General features: G+C 40.4%; 1 protein-coding gene across 9 annotated transcripts in view; it reads left to right on the top strand.

Annotated features, from left to right (window-relative positions):
• The window catches only part of ADCYAP1R1 (ADCYAP receptor type I), a 138,000-nt gene extending 112,439 nt beyond the window's left edge, over positions 1-25,561 (top strand). For 3 of the 9 annotated variants that reach the window (XM_032093475.1, XM_032093384.1, XM_032093554.1), the window contains 7 exons: positions 489-558; positions 3,390-3,481; positions 14,041-14,094; positions 16,873-16,956; positions 22,170-22,299; positions 22,532-22,573; positions 25,296-25,561. In XM_032093475.1, coding sequence (XP_031949366.1) covers positions 489-558; positions 3,390-3,481; positions 14,041-14,094; positions 16,873-16,956; positions 22,170-22,299; positions 22,532-22,573; positions 25,296-25,505 — 682 coding nt within the window. In that variant the 3' untranslated portion in view covers positions 25,506-25,561. The remainder of the gene's footprint in view (positions 1-488; positions 559-3,389; positions 3,482-14,040; positions 14,095-16,872; positions 16,957-22,169; positions 22,300-22,531; positions 22,574-25,295) is intronic. The other 6 variants (XM_032093632.1, XM_032093716.1, XM_032093874.1 and 3 more) reach the window with 6 other exon arrangements.
• Positions 25,562-27,331: the final 1,770 nt, after the last annotated feature.

The following is a 27,331-nucleotide window of genomic DNA, read 5'->3' as shown; positions in this document are numbered from 1 at the left end:
TATATGTGAATACAACCAGGATCCTGGTGTGTAAGAATGCTTGTGTCAGGGTCAGAAGCTCACATTCGTCTCTGTTAACCCTAGAAAAATAAGTGAAACTTCAAATTTTGGAATAACCATCTCTTACTCTTCAAAGTATCCCTGAAGTTTTGGTTTTTTTTAAAAGAGGCAACTTCACAATTGTAGACACAGAAACACACTTAAATGGGTTTTCCAAAATATTTAAGCTGTTTAATAAGAAGTTCCATTGAAACTGCCACAAAAGTATTTCTTTTACTTTCAGAAAATTGTGGAAAGGCTGTAAAAGAAAGCTGCAATAAGACAAAGTAAAGAACTATCACTTCAAACTTCAATAAAATAATTTAGCTGCGAAACCAACCTCCCGCACTCTACCCCCTTAAAAACAGTTTTAAGCTCATTAATTTCTTTGTTATGTCTTGTTTTCTTTCCTTCTCTTCCCCCATCCCATCTTTCCTTAACAACTGCAGCTGCTGGGACATGAATGACAACACTGCCTTGTGGTGGGTGATCAAGGGTCCCGTGGTCGGGTCAATCATGGTGAGTAGCACTTGGAGAATGTGAGGAATGACACAACTCTTGGTTCTTAATTAATATAAGTAAGAACAATTTATTAAAACAAAAATCAGCAAAAAAAATGCAAGTACAAAAGAATTATAAAGCCAAAAAGAAAAACGGGTCTGCAGTGATTAGAGACCTTGTTGGCCGAATGGGCTCAAAAGTCCCAAAGCAGAGACCTTACAACGCTGGGGGGACTTCAGCTAGCCCAAAGTCAGAGTGGTTAAATTGCCTTTTGAAAGAGGTAGAGGCCTGTGCTCCCAGCGTCAGGCGTCACCAGCAGCCCCTCTGAGGTGAAAATGGCACCTCTGAGCTGGTGTCCAGCAGTTTTATAGAGTCTGGGTCCCGCCCATGACCGCCCACTGTCCAGCCCCCATGGTCCTGGATGATCGGTGGTGTCTTGAGGTGAGGTCATCTCAGTCTGCCAATGGCTCGTTGTTATTTAGGGGAAAAATGCCATCGGCTCCAAAGGTGGGAGAAGCCCTCATTAAAATTCCAGGTTGCCACGGTGGGCCAGGTTCTAAAAATAGCTCCCTGTCAGTTTGAAGGTCTCCTTTTTGGCAAAGCTCAAAACTCACTTAAAACTTACACAGGTTAAGAACACTTGGTAAAAGGTTTAAAACTGGGCTATAAGTATTTCAGAGAACTCTTAAAAACAGGGTAATTAACTTGGGCACATACAGGAATTAAGACATTGTGGGTTTTTACACTTTTTAGGGACTAAAGAGGGGAACAAACTTGTGGAACTTTATTAACAAGGGGTTTTTAACGAGGAATTATGTAAAACACTTAATCAACTAATGAGGGGAATAACTTTGGAACTTAATAACTCTTAACTGGGTTGATGAGTAATTTGAATAAGCGCTAATTAAACAATTAACAATTAAAAGTTGAAAACACTTAATATGCAAAGGCCAACACTCCATTTCAGATATGACAGAGAAGATACTTCCTCAACTCTCCTGAGGACAAATAACCAATTTAAACCTCTTCAAATACTTTACAAACTGTGCGGCATCCCTGTGCTGGACTGGTGGGAAAATTCTCTAAATTTCCACTGTTTTCCACCCACAATGCTGAGGAATTCCATTATTGAGAAGAACTATTGCGAATTAAATGATGGAGCACTGCCTGCAAGCAAAGACTCTGTAGGAAAGGAGTGGTTCAGTTGCTTAAACACAGACACAAATGCCGTAATTAAGACCCCAGAGCATGTGGAACATTGGTCTGGAGCTGGCAGACCTGTCTTAGGATGTATGGAAATTCTGTGCCTGTTGGGGTGTCAGCTGAAGGCCAAGTGGGACAGCCTGGGGCATCTAAAAAAACATTAAATGTCAGTGGCAAGGAAAATGCACTCTGTCTGCTGAATGGGATTAATTTCAGAGCTACATTTATCTAATATTAGCTTTAAAATAGTACTTGGTCATAGTGCAAGATGCTGAATTGTCAGCAAGGTGTCTGAGCTCTCTTTAAGTGATGGAAGTCTTGCATTTGGCTCAAATTATATCAGATACCTGCACATGGAGGACTGAGAGGTTCTAAAGTGCCCTGTTTGGGCTTCACAGAATGGATAAAATTGGAAAGGATCACTGGAAGTTATCTAGTCCAACCTCCCTGCTGAAGCAGGATCCCCAAGAACACATTCCTCAGGACTGTATCCAGATGGATTCTGAATATCTGAAGAGAAGGAGAAATTCTGTTGCTCCAAGTAATATGGGAATTTTAAAATGCTGTTATTCTCCTGCAGTTAGGAAAATAAATTGAGCCCCTGGACAATATGGTCAGTGGTGCCTGAAAGTCCATCAGGCTTGCCACATGTGTCTCGTTCAGGGCACCCTCAGTTGTTCTCCACACTCCAGGGACAAAATTTGGCAGGTTTTCAGTGACTTTTGTGGGAATTCAGGCATCCAGCTCACAGGTAACCAGTAAAACAGGAGGTTTTATCAGGTTTGGTATTTCTCCTTTAAAGTCTTTGGACAGCTCTGTAGAGTCCAGCAATCTTCGGGTAAATCAAAGATAATTCAGCCAATTTCAGCACCAAAACAGAGATGGTTTAATGATCCAAGGCTTTTGTCCATGTGTGAATTTCCATGTTTTACAGACACCTTCTACTTGGGGAATCAGTTAAACCTGGTTTCTATTGAAGGCATTAAAGAACCAAGCAACCAGCAAGGGATGACTGGGCTTCTCCATCCCTTTGTAGTCCTGTGACCAGATAGAAATTCCTGGAAAAGATGCTCATATCTAGTTCCTGGTCTCCCTATAGGAGTGTAAGATTTTATAATGGACCGACTTAAATTTCCACTGCTCAGGCTTTAAGAAGCTATGGAGCTGGTGACAGCCAAATCTCAAGCCCAAGCATTGAAATAAACTAATTCTATCATTCTCCAGGTTTTTAAAACCAATGGACACTGCTAAACTGAGAAGTCCCTTGGTTCAGAGAGTAGGAGTTAAAAATGCCTTTACTCTGAGGTCTTTATTTTGTGATTTTTATGTGCAGGGATCTCTCCTTTTACTCTGCACAGGTTGATAATGAAAAATGTTGAAACATTTCCATTTTTGTTTCTCTCGTGCTTGAAACTGCAGAAATTCTGCCTCATTTTAGCTGCAGCAAGGGGGTATTTTTACCTGTAAAAGGGGTGATAAAACCTTTGGGGACTTTCCCCATAACTACTGACCTTATAAAACTTTTAGACTGGTGTTTGGAGAAGAAAAAGGGAATGTAACCAGCAAGTCACTGGGAATGTCTCATTCTCATACTTCGTAAAAGTATGTCATAGTCACAATTTTTTCCTTTTTTTTTTCCCCCTTAGATAAACTTTGTGCTTTTTATTGGCATAATTGTGATACTTGTGCAGAAACTCCAGTCACCTGATATCGGGGGCAATGAATCCAGCATTTACTTGTAAGTACAAATAAAGCAGTAATCAATTTAAATTACTGATATACACATAGGAAAAAAACCACAAAGTGAAAAAAGACACCTCAGCTGAATTTGGCTGATTTTTGAAAAGAGTTGCAGGGTCTATTAAATTACTTTGGTTGATTTTTACTTGAATTTTTCAATCCACCAGCCGTGAAAGTGCATTTTAGTGCCAGCTTTCACCTTTCTTTAAAAGACCTATAAAAAAAGCATAAATACAAGATTAAAAACAAACCCCAACCAAATCTAGAGTTTTTACAGGTCAGTTATCTAAAAATTAACATATTGTCGAGGTAGAAATATTGTTGTTATATTCATGGGATGGTTTGCTGTGCTTCATAAGTTCCAGGACATGGTTCAAAGTTCACTGAAATCAATGAAATTTGGTGAAAAGGTTTAATTAACTTTAGGCTGAATTATAATTTAGGAAGATCCCCTAGAGCTGCTTATGCCCACGTTTCTTGAAAATTTAAATGCATTCCACTTAAGCTAAACATTTCACACACACCCCCCTAAAATTTTTTTAAAATGCACACAAATCCTAAAATTTTCCTCTAGATGTTTGTAGCTTTGTGATTTATATATATTTTTTTAAGCTGGAATCCTTTTTATTAGTTTCCGCCTCATAAGAGGGCAGAGGTTGGCCAGTTGAGGTGGTCGTCTTTATCATTTTGAGTGCATGCAGTCATTCTCCTTATCAAAATTACATAATCCTCTGGAATAAGTAGGATATGTGCCACCACATTTGGTGTTGGCCTAAACTCAACACACATTTGATGTTGCGATTTTTTGGTGAGCTTGAGTGGTTTTTTGTACTCATAAACATAGGTAGGACTATTTAATTTAGTACTAAATTCCTGATGAAAATAGACAAACCATGAGCACCTTAAATAAAACTAAAAGGTGTTGGGGTAAAGTAGGAGGTGCTTATTTTGTAGCCAATACAATTATCCAGTGACTAGTTTCACCCTAAGTGACCGCAATCATAGTATAATGATGTCATCTATCTAAATGACAATTTTCAGGAAAAAATATGTCCTCCAGATGCCTATTTTTCTTCCCCCCTCCCCCCCCCCATCTAGTTTAGATTTGCATTAAATAATAATATTTTCTACATCGATTTTCATGTCTGTAGCCAGACATCCACTTACTGAAAGCCCTGCCCTTGCATCTTACTCTAAACCGTGTTTCCTCAGCAAAAAATAATGCTTTAAATGATTCTTCAGGTGGATTTATCTCAGAAATAAAGCTGAGGATGAGAGTTAGTGACTAGGTTAACTTGTGCATGGTCTGCCTAGGGCTTGCATGAAGGCTTCCCATGGGTGTGCTGCTGGGAAGTCCTCCCTGAGTCTTAGATTGGAACTAACACCCAAGATGTGCAGAGCTCGTTCTGAGCCTGAATTTTTAAGTGCATGTTTGGTGTCTGCTGCACATCTCACGTATGAAGCAAAGCATGCCATGGGCTCCAAAGGTTTAACTGGATTGTTAATTATCAAACATCCTCATCATCTTGGATCAATATGGTGACTGGGTTTTGCTGGTGTTTTTCCTATGTGTATAGTTAGCCACCAAAACCAAGAGAAAACATCATATTTTCTGTTTCATTCGCTGCCATTATTTTTTTCTCTTTTTTTTTGCAACTTTTATAACTGGGTGTGTATAAATCGATCTCGCATTGATGTATGTGTTACAGAGTGGAGTGTTGTTTATCCAAACAGATTTGACAGCAGAAAAGTTCACACAGGAACAATAAAAAGGAGTGAAATTAATAATTCTGTGCAGATATACACCAGACAGCGTCAATATTTGTGCAGATATACCCTGTAAAAAGAGAGCTTGCGAGGAAGGAAAACGGTAGATCACAATCTGGTTCTGTCACCATATTGAAATATCTCACATTTAGACTGTGGCTCATATTAAGCATTTTCCATGTTCTATTTTGCTGTTTCAACCTATTACAGCGTCATTCCATCAAATTCCTCATCCAGATCTTTATTCCAGAACATCTTTAAGCACTTTCCCTTTAGTAGATGAGGAACAATGAGGTTGAGGAAGGACTTTCAGCCTGTTTCTGAAGGTAATACCACGTGGATCTGCAGCAGGGATTGAGACTCATTCTAATATCAGTCCTCCATTTTTTTGGAATAACCCTTTAGCCAGCTGGGACTTCCCTATCAAAAAAGAAAATGAAAGACCCCAAAAACTTGGCTACTGACTTTGGGGAGGATTTCTTTTTTTATATGTTTGGCACATGTTTAGGTTCAGGTCCTTTTAATGACTATTTTTGTTAGACAAATCTGCCTCTGCTTCTACTCCATAGACACGGTGGTGGTGGTTCTGCAAAGCACTTAAGCCTGTATTTGATTTTGAAAGCCCTGGGGGTGGGCTTAAATTCAAAGATTAATCATATATTGCTACCACTGTGCATTCATTATTAAACTCTCCCACTGGAGAAGTTAGCTGGAAGCTATGACAGGACCGTGGCAGAAGAGAGCACTGCAGGGGAACTGAGGCTTAATTAATGCAGTGTAGCCACTGGAGAATCTAAGATTTGCCTTAAAATAAGTCAAACAATCATTTGTATCATTTGCCACGCTTTACAAGCGCTTTACTCCCATAAGCAAAATTCTCTCTAATTCTCTCATTGTGTGAAACAATGCCTTTAGGCTGACAAAAACCTGGAACATGTCGCTAATTCCTAAGAATTTTCGGGAGTGGCCAAGTGCTTCCGTGGTTATAAACTTCCATTTCATCAGTTTGTGTGTTCAGTCATTCATTGCCAGTCTCATGCCTACTCAACCCTTCCTCATGCTTTAGCTCCCCTCAGAGCTGCCTGCATGCTGCTGATCCCATCTCAGCCCAAGACCCCAAAAACCCACCAGGTACTGGGAGAGCAACAACTCCATCTTTCTTTTGCTGATGTTTTCGATAGAAACTCCTCTTTAAGGCTGAAAATATTGGGGGCTAGATTCATCAAAATGCCTAAGCAGCTGAGGTAGGAATTCAAAAAGGAACAGAAGACACCCTTTTAATGATCATTTTAATTTTATTATTATTTTGGGTTCTTTTTCTAAGAAACTTTCATGCTTCCTCCCAATAGTCATCATAACCATTAGTTACTTTTTAGTGTGAGGAGTGCCAGAGGCAGAAGTTTTTTCTTGAAACGTGCCTAGTTTCAGTTAATCTTATGTCAGTCTTGAATAATTCTCCCAAATTAAGCATAGAACAGAAGCAAGATCAGTCATGCAATTTAAATAGATTTTTATCTGAGTGAGAAGTTCTGAGACTCCCAGGTGGTGGGGAAGCATAAAGTGCAATTGATTGTATTCTTAAAGGAATTAAGACAGCTATTAGCATAGTTCAGGCAGGTTCTCACCCCATCTGGTGAATGAGTATCATAAACAGCAGTAATGTGCCACAGTTACAGGCATAAAATGGTTTGGGTTGGAAGGGGCCTTAAAATCATTCAGTGCCACCCCTGCCATGGGCAGGGACACCTTCCACTATCCCAGGTGGCTCCAAGCCCCATCCAGCCTGGCCTTGGACACTTCCAGGGATCCAGGGGCAGCCCCAGCTTCTCTGGGCACCCTGTGCCAGGGCCTCACTGCCCTCTCAGTTTAAATTCCATTTAAAGCCATTTCTCCTTGTGACAAGTCCTATTTAATCTCATGGAAAAACTGACCAAGTCTTGAATTAGTATCTATATTTTCCATCCAGCTATAAATTAATTAACGTGATTCCAAACAGAAAGAACCCCCTGATTTTTAGCAATCTCCAATTGCAGTTTGTAGCTATTTTGAAGAAGTAGCAGATTATTTAGGGATAGTTACCCCATGTGCTGAGAGCCAAGGAGCACCACACCAGGAGTCCATGAATTAAATGGGATCTCACAGGCCTGGGGACCACAAACATTTATTCACAACCCTGCAGTGGCTGTTTCAGCACACAGAGCAGCACATCAGGCCCACATTATTTGCATGGATTTATCATCTATCAGTTCTTTCTCTGGACTTTTAGGAAAGAGATAATAAACTAGTCTGGCAAGACTTCACTATTTTTACTGTGAAAAATCCAGCCAACAACGTGTAACCTGGTATGTCAGAATCTGTTTTCGGGCATCCTGGTTTTGGTCAAATTGTTGTAGAGAGAGTATATCACCTCCCCCCCAAAAAAGCCATAGTTCTACAGAAATGCCTACACAAAGCCTAAATCCACGCTGTTATTTTCACGAGCATTGCTGCATTGCTGAAATATTCACTCTAGAGAGAAAATCATCAGCATCACTACCATAAAACACCACAATATTTAGTGGGTGCATGATGTAGATGCATGCTGGAATAATCCATAAGATTAAAAAGACCCACACGTTTCCATCAAGTCTTTGCTTCTTCATTCATTTTCAAGGATCAAGCACATATAACTGAAAAAAATCCTCTTTTTATTTTATTCTGATTTCCAGTTTATCATGACTGGTATAATTTGGGAGGGGGAAGCTTGTTTCTGCTTTTGCTTTGACAGATTCTTCATAAATTTTGTATCACACGTTGAAAACTCAATGAAAAGAAAATAAACCCCACATATATATCTAGCTAATTCAGGTCTACGTCATTCCTCCAATCAGCATCTTGCTGGAAAGAAAGGAGAATCATGGCATATATCATAGGTAGGTATGATTTTACCTATGGTGCAACCTAGAGGGTTAGGGCAGCAAAAGCAATGTTGTAACCCAGATGTTTTGGTAAACAACACTCCTCTAAAATTCACCTCCAAAGTCACTGGACACGCAGTGATTCATTCTGCTGCCGCTTTGTCTTGCTGCAAGTGCTCAGACTGCCAGAATTGATGATTACTGACAGGGTGCCTTGGTGCCAAAAGGCTCATTTTTTGACCAGCAAATGGCAGATGTTGGATGGACAGTGTGTTCTCTAGGAAGACACTGCAATTTCTGACCCCCAGGTACTGCCAGTTGGGTGCTGGGATGCCCAACGACCCAGCAACGAAAGGAACTCGTGTCCTTGGGTTAATCCTTTTCTACCACAGGAAAACAAACTGGAAAACACAGATGATGGTCATTTGATGTCAGTGCATGATCAGCAAGGACCTAGTGCTCATTTCTAAGGAATGTCAGGGGAGTAGATACTTGCTGCTTTGATCGACACTAATTCTTGATGGATTTATTTAAAGCTCTAGAAAAAAATGTGCTCATTCACTACTGTACTTTTCATGTGCCCTGCCCAAGGCAAATTGTTATTTTGGGTGCTGATTTGATTATTTTGGTTGTTTTTTATTTTGGAATTTTTGGCTGGGGAGGAGGGGGGTGTTCATTTGTGCCAATCTTTTCAGGTAGGGATTGGAAAAAAACTGAGCGTACTCATTAGGAATGTAAGATTATGTAGGCTGTGTACTATAATTAGCAGGAGTATAATTAACAGGGATTTATTTATTTTCAGATAAAATAATCAAAAGCCCAGTTCTGCTTTGATTATCTGTGGTTTCGATTGCTGTAAAATCAAACAGCACAGAATATTTAGTGTGTTTATAATGTTCCTGTGAGCTGTTATTGCTACTGAACAACTGAGGGTAAAATGCACCTAAATCCCTCAGGTGCCTGTGGCAAGGGCAGGAAGATGAATTTATGGTTGTCAAATCTACTTTCCCAACCTTAATGCTGTCCTGTCATCCAGTGCATCCTTTACATTCTTACATAAATGGTGAGATTAGACCTAAAACTATTTCTACCTTGAAAGGGCTTTTGTTATTCCATGGGCCACTTGCCAGAGGGATATTCCACAAGAGCAAATCAATACTTATAAAGGAAATTCCATTCCATTTCCAATGATATACAAGCACCTGACCAGAGCTTTGGTGGGATCTGATTTTGAAATCATGGATCACAAAACTTATTTCTTGTGGTTACAACATCACCTGTGACGAATGCAACATTAAAAAGGGTTCTGCTTCTGCTATTTGGAAACATTTAGAAGGTGGATTTTAGGGTGCAAGGCCTTGGCCTGCACAGGTGGTGTCTGTGTGGTGGAGGCTGACTCCTGTCCTTTTTCCTTTTGCAGTAGTATTGAAAAATAGGATGACTTTGTCTTTAAACACTATTTCTGTGGCTGTAAGGCATTTTTATGGGAAATTTTATGGTTTAAATGGGTATACAGACAGAGAAAAGGACACAACGGTGATTTTTGTTCTTGATGAACCCATGATATTTTGAAATCTGCCTAGGTTTCACATGTAAGAATTCTCTGATGATGACTTAAAATTTCTCCTTGGCTCCATGATCTGTGGCAGCCTTAGAGAACAGTTCTTTGTCCACAATCTGCATCCTAAAAGAGCAAAGCATGGACTTTTTTCCCCCATCTGTCACAAGAGCAAGCCATGAACTGAAAAAGAGCAATTTTGCATCAGAAGAGAAGCCACTAAAAGATGCTCCTTCTCTTGAAAGATCAAGGAGGTGTGCAGGTTAGTGAGGGAGAGAATAATGCCAGGTTTTATCCAACAATGCAATTCTCTTTAGAGAAATGATTTTTCCATTTTTTTTCTTAAGAAAACACAGTAAAGCTTGATGCACTCTCAACAGTTCTAACAAGGGCTGGATTAGCCCTAACAGCCCTGTTTCCATAGAGTTTGAGGGGCCAAAAAAAGGCTAATAGCTTTTTATGAGTTCCCATTGAAACGTTAGTGGCATATCTCTGCAAATTTCAGATCTAAACACCTTTCAAAGACAGTACCAAAGCCATCATGGCTTGATTGCCATAACTGGTGTGGAACAGAACTCAGAACACCCAAGCCAGAGGGATTTATAGGTAAGTGCTTGTGTCTGTAGGGTGCCTGTGTAAATATAGGATTTTGCCCACACATGTGCTGTCTGAAACACTTTAGATATCTAAAATTGTTCCAGCCTTGCTGTTTAAAAGGTCACAAATACTTTAGCAATGTGCACGATATAAAGCTTCATATTGTAAAGGGAGAGTGGCTGCACTTCACTGAATTTGCTGTAACATTGCAAATTTTGCCACACACTGGAGCTTCCTGATTAGCAAAAATAAGGTAGCTTTTGGAAAGAAAATGTAGAAGGGATCTCAAATGTGCTTCTGAAGTCACTGCACTTGGTCAGAGTGAATAACCTAATTTTGATGTGTATTGATAAGCTTCAGTTGTCATGGAGATCAGCAGGAGAGGGAACGTCCAGTGCCCAAGGCCACTCATCTTTACAAATTACCCATGGATTTGGGTGCAGTATCTTTTACCAGAGTAGCTTCCTTACATCCTGAGAAAGATAATGGCTTTGGAGATTCAGAAAAATTTTCAGAGGATTCAAATTTAGCGTGAGCTAGGGAATACCCAAATTAGAGCATTCTGGCTGTTTGGCCTTTCCCTCATGCATTGCTCATAGCTGAGTTTGCTGTTTGAATGCGCTGTTAGGCTGAAAGGGATAGATCTGAATTTTTACTTGTCCCCAAATCAGTTTGCACCTCTGATTCTTTGAATCAGTTGCTTAATGTAAAGTTGAAGGTGGAGCTGAAGCAACTGGTCATGCAGCAGTTGATGTGAGACTGCAGGAAATGGGGAATCATTCTGGCATCTCTGATCCTGAACGTGCTTTCAATTTATACCAAGGCTTGATGCCCACCAGCATCCATGGTCTTCCAGTTAGTTTTTCCCACCATTCACATTTTTGCCTCTATCATTTGAGGACAACAGAAGTTTTACTTTGCCCTCAGTGTCTCTGCTTCTCCTTGCCATTGATTTATTATCTTCAGCAGCTGGCACGTTCCACATCCAGTGGGGTTAGTTTTACATCTGGAGAGATTTTAGGATGTACTCCAAGCAATTACACAGCCTGAGGTAAGGAAGGGACAAGAAAGATGGCACTGTCCCAGCGCAGAAGGCATTTTGATCTGGATAGACAAATTTCTTGTGAGGATCTCATGACTAACACTGTGTGTCAAAGGAACTGTGTGGTGCAGAATCACAGTAATCAGTTTTCCAATAACAAACTCTGCCTTGGAGAGTAAAAGAACATCCTCAAAGGCCACCAGGCTACAGTGGCTTAATACTGAATTAAGTCTCAGTGAAGGTGGTTTAAACAAATGTAAACTACCTCAAGACAGAACCAATCCAAAGCCATGTGTAAAGTTCATATCCCAGTCTTAGTCCCACCTGTATCATTACTGAGAGACTTCCAAACTGTAATTCCTCTTCGTATTTCCAATGAAAACACAGGAATTGTTCAGCTGATTAAACATCTGCAAGCCCAGGCTTTTTTAACAGAGGCAGTGCTCTCTTTTTTCATTAAGGAGAGTTGTAGAGATGGGTTGTATCTTGAATCTTCAGGGATATTGTATAACATGTAAGGCAGGTGAGTCAAAACAGTGTAACCGAAGCTTCAGAGCTCAAATTATATAAACTCAGTGTTGTTATACTGAGCTGAGCTCTGCCAGCTGACAGGAACCAAAACCTGTCTGTAAGACTTAAAAATGCACTTCTTGTGTCAGCCTGGGACAATAAACACCTGTGGGCTTTGCTCATTTGCTATCTTTCACAATGAGCTAAATCCCATTCTCAGATATTTATGCCTGGATTTGGAGATGCACATTCTTCATTTGAAACAGTGATGTATTCAAGACCATTTAAGAATCTCATTTGTCATGGTACATTTTTCTATTTGAACATTCTATTGCCTGCTGCACCACAGTTATGTTACCGCACCTCCATCAGAATGATTCCACAGTGCTCGACTTGGATCTGTGCTCTGAAGTCAGAGAGAATAACCCAGCTCGGTAAAACAGGAGCTCCAGAGTTAATACAGGGGAAGGATCAGGACACAGAACCTTGAAGCTCCTGTTCATTTAAAGGCTGTTATTGTTGGAAGAATTCTGCCCTCTGCTGCCAGCTTTATTCTCTAGAGCACCAGCAAATACTAAGCTTAATCTCTTCATTATTTAACTCCAAGTGTAGAAGCGATGTTCTCCTTCTTTTTATGTCCGCTCTGTAGAAGTTAGAAAAGCCAAGAATGAGCACTACAGACATGATTTTTGGCTCTCTTTGGCCATTCTGTTTCACTTCAAGCCTCAGATCTGCTCAAGGGTCGCATTTACTGGACAAAAATTTCCAGTTCAAATTCATCTTTGTTAAATATTTGGTTTTAACCACAGCATTAACCTGCAAGCACTAATTCAGATTCAGCCTCTTATTTTGGTTGCATTAGCAGGGAAAAGTGAAGCTCTAGCTAACAAGACTAAGAATTTGGGGGTTTTTTTCAGTTAAAGGCTAGAGAAACAGAGTTTCTTTTTTTTTCTCATGAAGACTACAACATTGGTTTTATGTTTAGCCCAACAGCATGGGATCTATCTGGTTTAATAAAACAATCCTGCTGTGGGCTCCTTCCACAGTCAGTAGAGACCTACCCAGTCCAGAGAATAGAATCCTTTAGTACAGCTTATTTCTCTTTAAACAACAAGTTTAAAATAGGTCAGGTAAATCTCACTTAATGGCCTGTTTCTCACCAGTGACTGCCAAGGTGGCACGGGGTGACAAGGAAAAAGGCACGCAGCTATTTTGTTAACCTCAAAAAATAGAGGAGGTACAACTAAAAAACTCTGCTGAGAAGCACCTGTGCTTATTCTGTGTCAGGATGAGGGGTGAATGACTCTGGCTGCACACAGTGGGTCAGAGCTGCAGCCACTGCAGGGTGATGGAATTGTAGAGTCTGATTGCTGCTCGCAGAACGAGTTCTGATGTCCAAACTGTTTCCATCTGATCCTAAAAGGCAGGGGGTTTGTAAATCTGGTCGGTGTTTTGGAAGGGAAACGAGTGCAGCTTCAGGGAATCCTCAGCTACTGAGCAGCAAGGAAAAGTCCCCCAGCCTAGAGCAGGATCAGCTGAGGGGAGGTGGGTGTGTGATATAAATAATATACTATACGAATCCACTTTTCAATTTTCTCCTCTCTCTCCCATACAATCTCTCTGCTTCCACTTTGGTTAACTTTCTACTGTATTTTCAATGCTTTACTTCATTGATTTGTTTCTGCATTCCTTCTCCTGCTACTACACAGTTGCCAATCCTACTCGTGGTGAGGTTACATAGAATGAATGGAGCAGGTTGCACAAAGATTCGTCACGAGGCGCAGTTTTAATTTGCATGAATCAAGTTCTACCTTTATTGCGTTTCCCAAAGGATTCCCCTTCAGCACATTCAGAGACAAGGCACAAACTCCATCATTCCCTGAGTGCTGGTAGTGACCTAAATTCAGAACCCTGACCATTTTCATTATGGATATACTTGGCCTGGATAATGCAGCATAACCTCCTTCCTCTGGATCAGCATGCTTGTTTCACTCCTCTTAAGCACCTCTGAGACATCTAGAATTGAGTTGCAACTCCTTTTGCCTCAGACTTGTGTTCTCTCTCATTTGCATTGACTCGCCAGACGTCCAGGTGTTCAGTCTGATGCAGTGTGGCCTTCAGCCACATCATCCATTGCTCATTTCTTCCCGGGAATGTTTAACCTTTTCTTTCCCCTTCCACCCTAGCACCCTCCCTCTTCCTCCCAGATGCAGCTGCAGTCCCTGCCCAGGACACTTGCGGTGAGACTCAGCTTGTTTGCCTTTAGCTGTCTAAAGTCTCGTACTCAATCTGAGCAGTCCAGTCGTCGTCTATGGTCACTCGGGGAGACCAGGGCACCTCCGTCAGACAGAGCATCCCCTATGGCTTAGATGCCTCTGTCACACAGGGCAGCTCAGCCTGGAAGTCCCTGCTCTTTCCATGATTGAGTGAGCTCAAGGTGATAGTTCAGTTCGAAATTTGTCTCTGGCACGTAGAGTTAGATGTGACCAATTCCGTTCTCTGTGTGCCTACAGAGGTCTGAGGATCCTGCCCTGATTTGTGTAGTGTTTTCATAGCCATGCTCTCATTCCTATTCATTTTCTTATATTTGTCTATTTTTTCCTCCATTTTTTTTTTTCTGGTTCCTGCCTCCTCTGTCTCTTCTCTTTTTCTCCCTTTCCTTCCACCAACGTCTGTACTTTGATAATAAATAAATAAATAAAGTTTAAAAAATAAAAGAGGAGGGAGAAAGGAAAGAAAACATCTCTAAATTCTGTACTCTAAAGATTTGGGACATTTTACACCATTCAATATCAGAGAGATGACTCTACCTAAATTAGAAATGGCAGAAAATAAGTGCTAACAGCACTTAAAATATTAAGGTTTTCCTAAAAAGTGCTAGCAATATTTTCCATCCCAAACCTGTGTGTAAGTATCCCCTCAGTGGGTGGGGAGCAGCAGTTAATCCTTAGATAATATTTTCAAAATCAAGTCTGTTTTTTTTCAATAATTCTAGTAAATACCAAGTGCTGTCACATTAGGTCTATTCACCAGGAAAACCTATTAAAAAAATCAATTCCTGTCAAATAAAACAGGGCATAAGCAGTAAAGGAAACATGGATGGGAATTTATTTCTAGGTTGCCATAGCAACATTAAGTATATCATTGAAGACCACAACCCCCTACAACAACCCATGGCTAAGACTTTTAAAAGTGATTATTGATTTTTAGATGTTTCATTTTCAGGTTCTGTACCTTAATATGCCTTGTAAATGCTGCTTTTCAACACAGGCTGAGCAGCCCCCTTGTGGTAAAAACTGGTCTGAGAAATGTGTTTCAGATCAAGTGATCAAAAAAATGAGTGGCACTCAAAATCCGTAGTCACTTCTGAAAGCCTCAGTCAAAGTAAAATGGAACTATCTCTAAAACCTCCTTCCTCATTTCTGTTCAGTCTTAGCTGACAATTAATGCCCAACTCAGCTCTGTGAAAAACAGGTGGTTGAAAAATTTAGCACAGAAATTGTAGTGTAAAAGGAGCAGTCACTTTCATATTTACTTCCTCAGCAACATCCGAGAAATGAAATTCATTTTACGAGTTGAAACAAGTTACTATTTCTATTTTCTGGATGTGTGCATGCCACAAGACTATGTTTTTTCCAGGTCTTATACTGTAATATTTAAAAACAACGCAGTTATCAGGCTTTAATTATCCAAAAGGAAACAAAACATAACTCCAGTAATGGGGATTGACTTAAAGGAGTTAAAAGTGGGGAGAAATTTAGTAAGCTTTCAATTTATCCTGGTTTACTGCTCAGATTATAAATTCCATGAGTTGTAAACACAGATCTTAGACTGTGTAACAGAAACAGAGTTTGGTTTGTTTGAACAAGCTTAAATATTTGCCTTGAAGGCAATTGATTTAAAAATCAACATATTATCCTTTATAGTTTAATGGAGGTTCAATCAGTGATGTGGGGTGTTCATCCCATCCTAGAGTGGACATCTAAAACAGGTCAGATGTACCCTGGCCAGTAAGTGTGTATTTCTCTCTCAGCTATTTATTCTGGTGATTCTCAGGGTCCATTTTACTTAGACATCCATACTGTAAACATCCAACCTTTCCTGAGGTGAATCCCACCAAAATAACCACATGTTGAAAACAAAACAAAACTTCTCCCCTTGAAAGTCGACAAGAAATCATTATTTTCAATTCTCATGGTTTTCAGCCCCTCGTAACAGATATAAAATCTCTTATAGGATCCCTCCAAATGCCTTTCCGTGTTTCAGATTACCCTTCTTAGTGGCTGATTTAAATCAGCCTCTCCTGGCTGGTTGTAAAGCAGCTATTTTGTTCTCTGTAGCAGCTGTTCCTAGAATCCAACATGCAGGGATCAAGGTCCTGCTCCACAGTGTATGAGCCTGTTGCTTTGATGACCACACTGTCTCAGTGTATGTGACAAAAAATAAGTGGTACCTCCAAAATTACCAGCCAGTCATGCAGATTCCATTCTGCGCTCCCTCCCCATCACCAAGGATGATGGATGAAAAACTGCTTTGGTGTCCTTACTAGAACTCTGCTAAAAAGAAGGGATCCACATTACAATAAAAATCAGGAATACCTGATCCAATTCACCTTAGATTGATCCCCATCCTACAAGTTTATGTTACTCTCTGATTGTTCTCCACGAGCATGCAGTCAACTTTCATTTAATATATTGTTCTGTTACCCTCTGTACAAGGCCAGACTGCACAGGTCGTGTGCATTTTGGATGCATAGCGCTGCCCGCCTGCCTTCAGGGTGTTCGAGTTTTGGTTTGTCTGTGAATCAGCACATCACAACAGCCAGCAACAGCCAATGCATTTTAATTTTAGTTAATTCTTTAATTTCTGCTTCAGTCAAGCAGCTGGTTCATGCTGTGACTCCATTCTGTCGTGTCCGCTTTCCATCTTTGTGACGTGTCTCATGAAATGTGTTGAAAGTGACCTACCTTGGCCTGTTCACAATATGCTGAAAAAAATGCTAATCTTGTCATATTTAGCAGCTGCGTTCAGAAATGCTACTGTAAGCCTAAGAGGGCTAACCAGCACTCTTGCAAGATGTCAGAACTATCAACCATTACCCTGTAAGTGTACGCACTCCTGTGACATTACTGTGTGTGTATGACGCATGTTGCAGTTAAATGAATGGATGAGAGCAGAGGGGAAGTAACCAGAGAGCAAAGCATTCATTTAGTTCTTGTTGCATGTAGAATTTTTTTGTTCTTGTTCTGTGCTTTTGCTGATGCGCCACGATCGAGGATTTGAAGGTTGTTTTTTTGTTTTTTTGGTTTTTTTTTTTGTAATTATGGCTGATGCTATTTATGGTTTTGGGTAGTATCTGTGCAGAATTAATAGCTGCTCTTTATTGTACAGCAAAAAGGTGAGAACCTTCATACTGAGAGAAAATGTTTCACCTGAAAGTTTCCTAGAAAAACTGGGTGAGATTGAGTCAATCAGACACTCAGTGGGTATAAAACATCTTCTGTTCATTGCACTGAGTGAAGTTAACTTAATAAACACCCAGGTGTGAGGAAAGGCTAAAGTTGACGTAGTATCAAAATGAATTGTGTCTATCAGAAGTTATAGAATCATAGAATCACTGAGGTTGGAAAAGACGTCCATGATCATCACCTTCAGTCCAACATTGTCAAATATCATTGCCAAATATAGAGTGAGGCATCCAGAAGAATGAATAAATGCCATTCAGCCAAGAGTTGTGTGAATTAATCACCATCCCATAGTCCACCTGACTCCTTGCTCCTGGCACAAATAACCCACAGGTTTTCACAGATTCCTGGAGTCATTAGGGATGGAAAAGAGCTTCAAGGTCATCATCTCATTTTGTTTAGATGAGGTGCAATTTCAGATGTTTTCTGATGGTCAGTCTCCTGAATTTCACGGCAATTTTTTTTAAGTGTGAATCAACACTCAGAGATGTCCTCACACACAGACCAAACACTCCAGGATTTTGCTAAAGAATATTTAGTAGTTATCTTTGACACCATTAAGGAAAAAAATATTATTTTATAATTTAACTGCATATATAGTTATGGGTTTTTTTAGTTAGAAAAAACATTAAAGTGAATTTTTTATATGCTTTCATATCTCTTTGAGGTATTTAAGAAATAGACCAATGAAGATGCTGAAAAATATTCAGTCAACAGACTGGAACTCTGCAAAAGCAGATAGAAATAGAGGAGAGGAAAACAGCAGCTCCATATTCTACACAGAGAGCAGCTGAAGACTAAGAACAGTTAGGTAAAACTAGGAGTTAGGTTTAGGAGGAAATAGTTTGAAATATAAAGTTTGCTGCTTAGTGGACATCCTGATGCAGCACAGATGTCACGTTGGGCCTTTGCAGAGAACCAAATTTCATATTAAATGCAGCGTTTCTGAAAGATGGGAGACTGATAACTCTCTAAGCTGAAATCCTCTGCCTAGTCAAGGGCAAGAAGAGTTCAGCCTCAACAGGAGGTATTTAAACCTATTTTTTGTGTGTGTTAAAGTATGAAAGTCTTGGTAAGCTTTTCTCTTTTTCAAGTCCTTGCTCTGGAGATGGAAAAATTAAAAACCTGGAATCACTTACTGTGTTCAGGTGTTTCCTCAGGTCTTTTGGAAGTGATCCTACAGGCCTAATTAAATTTTTGGGAAAGACTGGAAAAGATCTGTCAGGGAAATTACTGAGGTTCCTGAAAGTTGTGTTAATATGTTGAGCATTTTGTGATAAAATAGATTCTTCAGTTTATTAAACATGAGCTGTGTTGAGCATTTCATTCTAATGACATCCTGTGCCTTCATGGTTTGCTCTTTATCCTTCTATTTGAAATCCTGTTACGATTATTTTTTGCACACATTTATCATGGAGATGATGAATATGTACCTTTGGCCAGAGAAACTGGGTTCCTCTAATCTAAACTTCACAAATCAACAGGGCAGCAATTTCTATGACAAACTCAGTCCTGGTTCCTTTTGAGGTCAATTAATAGATTTAGGATGTGATAAGAACTTCCTTAGGGGCAGAGGATTTGTCCTTGTGTGTCAGTGCTTCTTGCTCTTCATAAAGAATAAAGGGAATGTAAGTGTGGATTTAATTTAACTAAAAATAGATGCCATCATTGCAGATATGTCAAAGCATTAAGTTAATCAAAGTATACATTAATAGATGTACTCAGTACCCACAGGGTTTACAACAGGAGTCACCTCTTGTTAAAGAGACATCTGTAGCACACAAGAATTATGTTTTAAAAGTCTAATTTTCTCTGCAGTGACTTTAGAGACATTTTTAAAATAATTTCATTATCAATATCTACACTATGTATGTCCAAACCTTGGTGAGGTGAATGTTGCTTTGCAGGACTAGAGACCTTGATGTCTTCATTGCAGAAGTTTATATTTGATCAAAGTATTTCACTTAAGAGAGCTTTTAAACTGGGCAATTCTCTTATTTTTGAGACGTGGGACTAAATGGCAAAACAACAATATAATCTTACTTCAAAGTCTGTGGTTTGGAGACTTTTTGCTTCTTTTTTGATTTTTTTATCTCAACAAGGGTGAGCGGTTGAGACTTAAGCAGTCTCCTTAATAAGTGTGCAATGGAAAAATAAAAGCATGATTCCTTCAAATACTGGTCAAACTAGACAACCTTCCTACTTTGTGTTTCTTTTACCATAAAGTTCTCATTTCATTTTTCAATAGAGGACTGAGGGAAAACAGAGGACTCTGCTATCTGTTTGTTTGTACTAACACTTCATGGAAAATCCACATTCATAGCCATGCTACTGGAGAAAGTCTTATGTTTGAAGTGTTTTTAAGGAAAATAAGAGCTGGAAAACAGAATGTCAGCCTCAACAAAAATTGATATTCAAATAGCTTTTTTTTAAAAAAAACCCTAAGACTTTCTTCTCGGTGGGGAAATCTGAACAAGGCTTTCACTAGACCTTTTGGAGAACACTATCTTTCAAACAGCCACTTGAATGATCATTGTCCTCAGAACTTTTAGCTTCACCCCCCAAGTTTCTTGTCTGTCTGAAAGAGTGGGGGAAGAAAAGAGGAGGAATATCTTTGGCTGTAACAGTCCTGAGAATTCCATTATGTCATTTAAGATTTTCATTCCCCGCTGCACATAAACTTAGACATCTCACAAAACCTTCTTTAAGTCTTCTCTCTTCACAGTGTTCTTGAAAAAAAGCAATTCTTCATCATCATCCATGCAGGCATTAATATCTCTCAAGTTTTTTCTTATCATTAAAATCTTCTTTTCCTCTTTATAGATCTTAATAATCTATAAACTTCAGAATGTGTTATTTAATGCATTTTCTGCCTCATTTTTATGACCATATTGAAGACAACATCTCAACTAAGTTGATGATGGCACTATATTTTAAGTTTCTACAAACTAATTACATGATTACTCACGTATAAATAATGTCACAAAGCTGAAAGTAAAAAAAGATTTATTCTGCATCTTTCCCTAAATTAATCTCCCAAGAGTGTAGTAGGACAGAACATATTAATACACAATTCTATTCTGACTTTCAGATCAAAACAACATTTATCCTTTTGTTGTTGTTGTCCTTAATTCTGAATATAAATGATAGAAGATACAGAGAGATGATACTTTTTGGTCCAGTTTATTACCTTTAATTTGATTTTTTTTTAAATTCCATGACTAGTTTAAGACACTTATATTCTTTACATACATTTTTTACAGAGATAACATTACTCTATAATCTCTTCAATGTTTCTATTCCTTTTTATTAACCTGATTGCATGTCCATAGAGAAAAAGAACTAGGAAGGACTCCAAAAGCTCTTTTACACTGGCTCACTCCTGTATAGATTACTTTTTTTAGAGATCATCAAAGCTGGGCACTCTTTATGCTCTTCATCACACTGTTCCAAGGTTGTTCCTCCCTTTTCAAATGCTTTTGGCCAATGTGTAATTTTTTAACCCACAAGAACAGTGTTCTCTGGTTTGTGGGGTCTTTCACCAAGACCTGAGGTTTGGTGTCCATCAGACATTTAGGGCAGTCTCCAGGCAAGAGTTGTGATAAATTTATCCCCATTATGGCCCAAAGTCTGACTGAGAGACACCAGCACTGCACTGATGTCCCATTCCCAGTTCACTACTGGAGATAACTGTGCTCTCAGAATTCTTGGAGATGAGTTAATTAAATCTTCAATGCTGCTAAAACAAACACATCATTTTGGGTTATCATCGAGCATGTGTTGGCAAATTCAAATCTGTCTGCAAGGTACCAAATAGATAAAAGCAGAGGGGACATTTGAGTTTTAACAAATATGCAGCTCTTCAAAAAATCTTTATGGCTTTTTTCCTTCTTTTGTCCTCCATCTGCCTTCTTCCCTTACCTGAATGTAATCAATTATATCCTTCTCCTCTGAAAATGCCCTGGAGGTTACTTTAGGTGGCTTTGTTTTTAATAAAGCACTTGCTCATTTTCAGATCAACATCTGCTTTCTCTTTGCTCTTTCTTTTGCTGCTCAGTCAGCAAATGACACCAAAACAGGCCTGAGTCTTGGCTGGCCCCTGCTTTGGGGGAATGTCACCAGTTAAGTGCTCACATGTAACACATTCATTTCCAGCCCTTTTGTTTATATCTGCTGGGCTTGATTTCCCTCTGAAACCTCTTTATTCTGAAGCAACTGCAAAGTAGTTAAACAGTGGAATTGCACTCAGGTTTCCAGTAGTATAAATGAGACCAAAATCAAACCTTCAGGAATAATTGTGAGTATAAGAACAAGAACATGCAGGGGGGGTTAGCTTTTATTTGTATGGCTGTTGTTTTTTTAGCTTTATTTGTGTGGTTGTTTTGGAATTATTTTGCTGTTCAGAAACATATTCACACACACACACAAATCAACAAAAATCCCAAGTGATTTCAAATGCTCCACTGGGATTAAGCAAGAGGGTGAGAGGTTTATAATTGTACCATGGTAGCAGTCTGAATCCTTTAGCAAGATTCCCCTCCTCATTTTTTGGCACGGTAGGAGGAAATTACAGGTTATAATAATGCAAATTAAAATAGCAGCAGAGAGCATTAAGCATTATTAATGTGCCATTACTGTAGCAGTGTGAAGAAGGGGGAGCAAACTGCAGTGTGTGTGCAATCAGTCTTTGGGAGCAAACAGGAATGTTGCGTATTTGTTTGTATAATTATGCAGTGTATGTATTTCCCCAAAGTCAGTCAGCAAAATATTTTCTGTGTTTTCTTCTTTAATTAAAGCGCAGGTTGCTAATTGCAAGGTTGCATTAAAGTTCTCTCCCTCTGTTGTGACAGGAGACTGGCTCGCTCCACCCTGCTGCTGATCCCCTTGTTTGGAATTCACTACACGGTGTTTGCCTTTTCTCCTGAGAATGTCAGTAAGCGGGAGAGACTGGTGTTTGAGTTGGGACTGGGATCCTTCCAGGTGATTATGCACTGAATTCTGCCTTCCTTAGAACCGAATCTCTATTCTTCATAACTGCTTTGCATGCACAGCTCTCAGAGTGTGTCTCTGCTCATTTATGTGTATGTTTTGTATACCAGGATTTTGGTTTTATTTGTTTGCTTGGTTGTTTTCCTTTTTTTTAAATCCAGCTATTTTGTGGCACTCCTTCAGGATTTGAATTACGTTTTTGTTTTCTCTCCCATTTCCCTAGGGTTTTGTTGTTGCTGTTCTCTACTGCTTCTTGAATGGGGAGGTAAGACTTTTAATATTTAGCGTCCCTCACCTATCATCCACATCCCATTTTCTTGTGGGAGTAACTGCTGTTCTAACTGTCCATTCTAACTCACCATCTACCTTAATCCCTGATACCTTAGGCTGAATCTCACAATTCTCAGAAAAAAAAATAAATAAAAGAGGATTTGTAATGTCTTTTTTAAACCAAAACATTGGCCTTTCCAGAGATGATGGCTCAGATTAAGGCTCCCTAATAGGGGTAGGATATGGACTGGTCTCTTTTGAAATGTCATCCCAGGTGCAGAATTTTGCAGTGGTTTTGTTGAACTTTGCCCTGTTCTTGCCAGCCCACTCTCCCAGCCAGTTCAGCTCTCTCCAAGAGGTCTGACATGTCCATTTCACCATCCAGTTTGGTGCCATCAGCCAAATTGGTGAGGGTGCTTTCAATCCCTTCACTGGGATTGTGATGAAGATGGTGAGGCCCTGGCGCAGGGTGCCCAGAGAAGCTGTGGCTGCCCCTGGATCCCTGGAAGTGTCCAAGGCCAGGTTGGGCAGGGCTTGGAGATCCTGGGATAGTGGAAGGTGTCCCTGTGGGAGGGGGTTGGGACTGGACGGTCTTTAGGGTCTCTTCCTACCCAAACCATTCCATGCTCTGTGTAGAACAGTGTGGGGTCCAATATCAATACCTGGAGGACCCGACTAGTGATAAGGTGCCAGCCTGAGTAAAAACCATTGTTCACCACCCTCTCAGTGTGGTCTCTTTCCCACCATGCAGATCACCCACTCACTCCTTATCTTGCCAGCTTTCCTAGGAGAAGGGCTGGGGGAAACTGCCAAACCCTTCACTGAAGTCCAAGTTTTCATGGGTCCTGGGCCTCTTTTTCTGGCACCGCCCAACTGGTGCCAGCTTCTCTCCTGAGCCCTGCCACCTTCATCCCTACACACAAACAGCCCAAGGGTGTCAGATACCCAGAACCATCCCCCACACACCACCTGGGTGCCTTGCAAGCCTCACACCTCTCAACACATGGCAACTGCTGCTGCTGCTGGCATCAGTTTCCCACATTTGTGGGGTTTTTTTCCGATTCACTTGTGTCAATCTGCATTTCCCTGCCTTTGTTTATCTGGCTGAATATCTGAGGTAGTGGTTTTCTGAACTGATGGAAGAGGGTTCCCTGCTCAAGGTTGCCTTAAGAGGAATATCTAGAGTTCATCCATTCTCTCCTCCACTGCTACACATCTCTTGTGCACCCCAACAGTTGGAGTCTTTTCCTAAAATCACCTTCTTTTCTTCTTTTCAAGGGGGCTGAGTGCAGGTATAGCCTGGCATTGCTGATCTCTGGTACAAAAGGTCTCAAACTCCTCAATCCAAGTGATTCCTTCTCAGATAAACCATAGCAATCTCTAAGCTCATCAAACAAACTCACGGGTCATCTTTGCTCATGGGCATAGTCAAGATCTCCTGAAAGCCCTTGGAGAGAGTGGGGGGTGGTTCTTAGCCAAACCAACAAAACCAGGTTAATTAAAGCCATTTTCCCTCTCAAGATATCAGAGAATGGTGATGAAAGAATGTCTTGGGCCTCCACTAAATTTCCTACAGCAAGAAAGGGTTTGGAATATCACACTGTCCCAGATGCAAGCACTATTCCCATTTTACAGAGATAATATAACTCCATGCTCTATCTAATTTGTAAATATCTATACTTTAACCAAAATAGGAATTTGGAGGTCCTAGAAGGAGAATGTAAGTTTTCCAGTTGGATTTTTCCTCCCTATAGTTTTTGTCCATACGGTTGAAGCCCTTGTTTAGCATTTCAACTTACGCTGATCCATTTTGACAATATTAATCCAGGAAAATCTAGAAACTACTGTTACAGACAAGAAAAATATCTTTGACACAGAAGCTCACTGGAGACTGGAAAAATATATTGGGAAAACATCTCTGCATAGTTCCTTGTTCGTCCTCTATTTCATTCAGAAATATGATACAGGAATGAGTAATAGACCAAGTAAATGTTGGTCTGAACTACTGTGATCTTTCTCATATTAAATCTTTGCTATTTTATATATTTATACATATGTGCACACCCTAGCAGTGTTGCCAGGAAACTGGTGATGAGTGAAAAGAAGAAAAGCTGTGGACTTATTTACTTATTGTCTAATTGAATTTCTGAGCATGGATTGTTTTACTCTTAGTGATTTACTGGGGGTGCCCATTAAGAAAAAAAAAAACTTTCAAGAAAAAAAGGGTGTCACAGATGAACATTAATCCCAGAGCTGGTCTGCTTGGAGAGAATCTGAAAGCAGGAGGCAAAGTTTTCAGTAAACATCCATCCATTAATGGCAGGTGAGAGCAGCTGCCTGTGTGGACAGGGTGTTTCAGTATTTTCCAGTACTTTTTGATTGCTCATTTCTTTGGCTCCTTATTATGTCTCTGGTAGTGGCCTTTGATGAAAACAGGCTATTTTTTCCTCCAGGTAGTGTTGATCAGGTCTTCCATGCACCTCTGGGCTGATCCCAAATTATCTGAAGTCAGACACAGAACATGGGCTGGGCTGTAGTTCCCACTGCATGCCCAGACCTGTTCCAGCCATGGAGAAGTAACTTCAGATTTTGCTGAAAATCGGAGTTTAATAACAACCTTAAAAATAGTTCTGTGGAATTGTGGGGTTTTTTCTAATCTTGATAATTTGTCAGCATGTCCTCGAGCGGCTAAGTACATAAAAAATGACCTTTTGAAGTTTCTCCCTAAAGGTGCAATCAGAAATAAAGAGAAAATGGAGGAGCTGGAAAGTCAACCGGTATTTTGCTGTGGATTTCAAACATCGCCATCCTTCTCTAGCGAGCAGCGGAGTGAACGGGGGGACACAACTCTCCATTCTGAGCAAGAGCAGCTCTCAGATTCGGATGTCCAGCATAAATGCGGAGAACCTGGCGACATGAGCAGCTGAGGAGAACATAGCAACCAACAAGCAAACCAAAAACCATCCCTCGAAAAAGAAAAAAATGAAATAATAGTTTTGGTGGTGGTGCAGGTCTCTCCTTCCCTTTTTCCTTTCCTTTCCTTTCCTTTCCTTTCCTCTCCTCTCCTCTCCTCTCCTCTCCTCTCCTCTCCTCTCCTCTCCTCTCCTCTCCTCTCCTCTCCTCTCCTCTCCTCTCCTCTCCTCTCCTCTCCTCTCCTCTCTTCTCCTCTCCTCTCCTCTCTTTTTCCTCCTCTCCTCTCCTCTCCTCTCCTCTCCTCTCCTCTCCTCTCCTCTCCTCTCCTCTCCTCTCCTCTCCTCTCCTCTCCTCTCCTCTCCTCTCCTCTCCTCTCCTCTCCTCTCCTCTCCTCTCCTCTCCTCTCCTCTCCTCTCCTCTCCTCTCCTCTCCTCTCCTCTCCTCTGAAAAAGCAAAGGAAATGTGTAAATATCTCTTTTTAACAGTCACTGTAAATACCCAGCTGTACTCAAGACCATTAATGGAGAATGTTCAAAAGACAAACAAGAGGCCAAACCACCCACTCAGCTATTGCCATTGCAGGGCATCTGCGAGTAATCCGTTGTCCGTCCAAAGTAACAAGTGATTGCTGTGCAGTTGTGATCCTTGGTTGCCAAACTGATCCTAGTCTGTGAATGGACATGACCATTGTCATTTTTCCACTTGGTTTCCATTTTGGGTTGGATTTGCCTATTTTTGTTCCCCTAGTCCAACATGTCTTAGCCTGTCCCTGTCTTTTGGCACGTGAATTTCTGCAGTGTTTCTCTTTGGAGTCTTAGGATGGAGCTAACATGCTTGGGTTGATCAATCCAGCTGATTCAGGAGGATCTCCAGAAAATTAAGTTCATGGCTGGATTTAGTCAGACATTCCCGATGGATTTAAAGGAACAGCTGTGACAATGTGAATCTGCACATCAGTGCAGGAACTTCAGGCGAGAGCAGTGGGATCCGCTGTGCTTTTCCGTACCCAGGGACACTTCCAGGAATGCTTTCTGTCCTAGCTAAGCTGTGAATTTTCTAAAAGGGCCATGCAGTTGAGATATAGCTCTATTTTTGGCATCAATTGATAGATTGATCATTTGGACTCTTTGAATAACACAAATAATTGTCCCTTCCCTCCCACTTTAAGAGCAAGAGTCAGTTCCAGGGTGGCCTTTCTGTCCAGATGACCTTGAACCCTCTGCATCAGTGGCCAGAAGTGGCATTGGTGGCTTGGGGCAGTGCTGTCACAGAGTGCCGTGCCTTTGCAATCTGGTTGACTTCCATGTGCTGACTCTTCTCTGCCAGAGCAAAGAGGCACGAGGAGGACCTGGCAGGATCACTCTGGAAGGTAAAAAATCACCTGCATTTGGTGTGAAAAAAATGACTAAACTGAACACTAAGATGGCACAGAAGGAAAGGATAAGGACTTTGGATGACTTCTCACACCTGGCAGTTCTCTCTCTCTCGGGATATTCGGTTTGTTTCACCACCAATGGTCTTACTGTTTTTCTTGGAGAGGAACTGGAATGTTCTTTCAACCTTTGCCTTGTAGTTAAAGCCACGACTGCTACAAATCTACTTCAACTCGATGTCGATGATGTCAATTCTTAAGAGTCTTTATACAGCGCAAAAAAGGCTTCGAGGGCCGTCCTAGTGCTCCCTTCATCTTGGATTTATGGATTTATGAACTGAGAAATATATATATATATATCTCAAATATATATATATGTGCGTGTATGTGTATGCATATATTACAAACAAAGACAAAAATGGCATTTTAAATGTGAAGTTTTGAACTGAAACTAATAGTAACCAGGAA

This window comes from Corvus moneduloides, chromosome 1 (assembly GCF_009650955.1).
Source record: "Corvus moneduloides isolate bCorMon1 chromosome 1, bCorMon1.pri, whole genome shotgun sequence".
NCBI classification, from domain to species: Eukaryota; Metazoa; Chordata; class Aves; order Passeriformes; family Corvidae; genus Corvus; species Corvus moneduloides.
The sequence above is the reverse complement of the archived record's forward strand: the minus strand, read 5'-3'. Positions and strand labels throughout refer to the sequence as shown.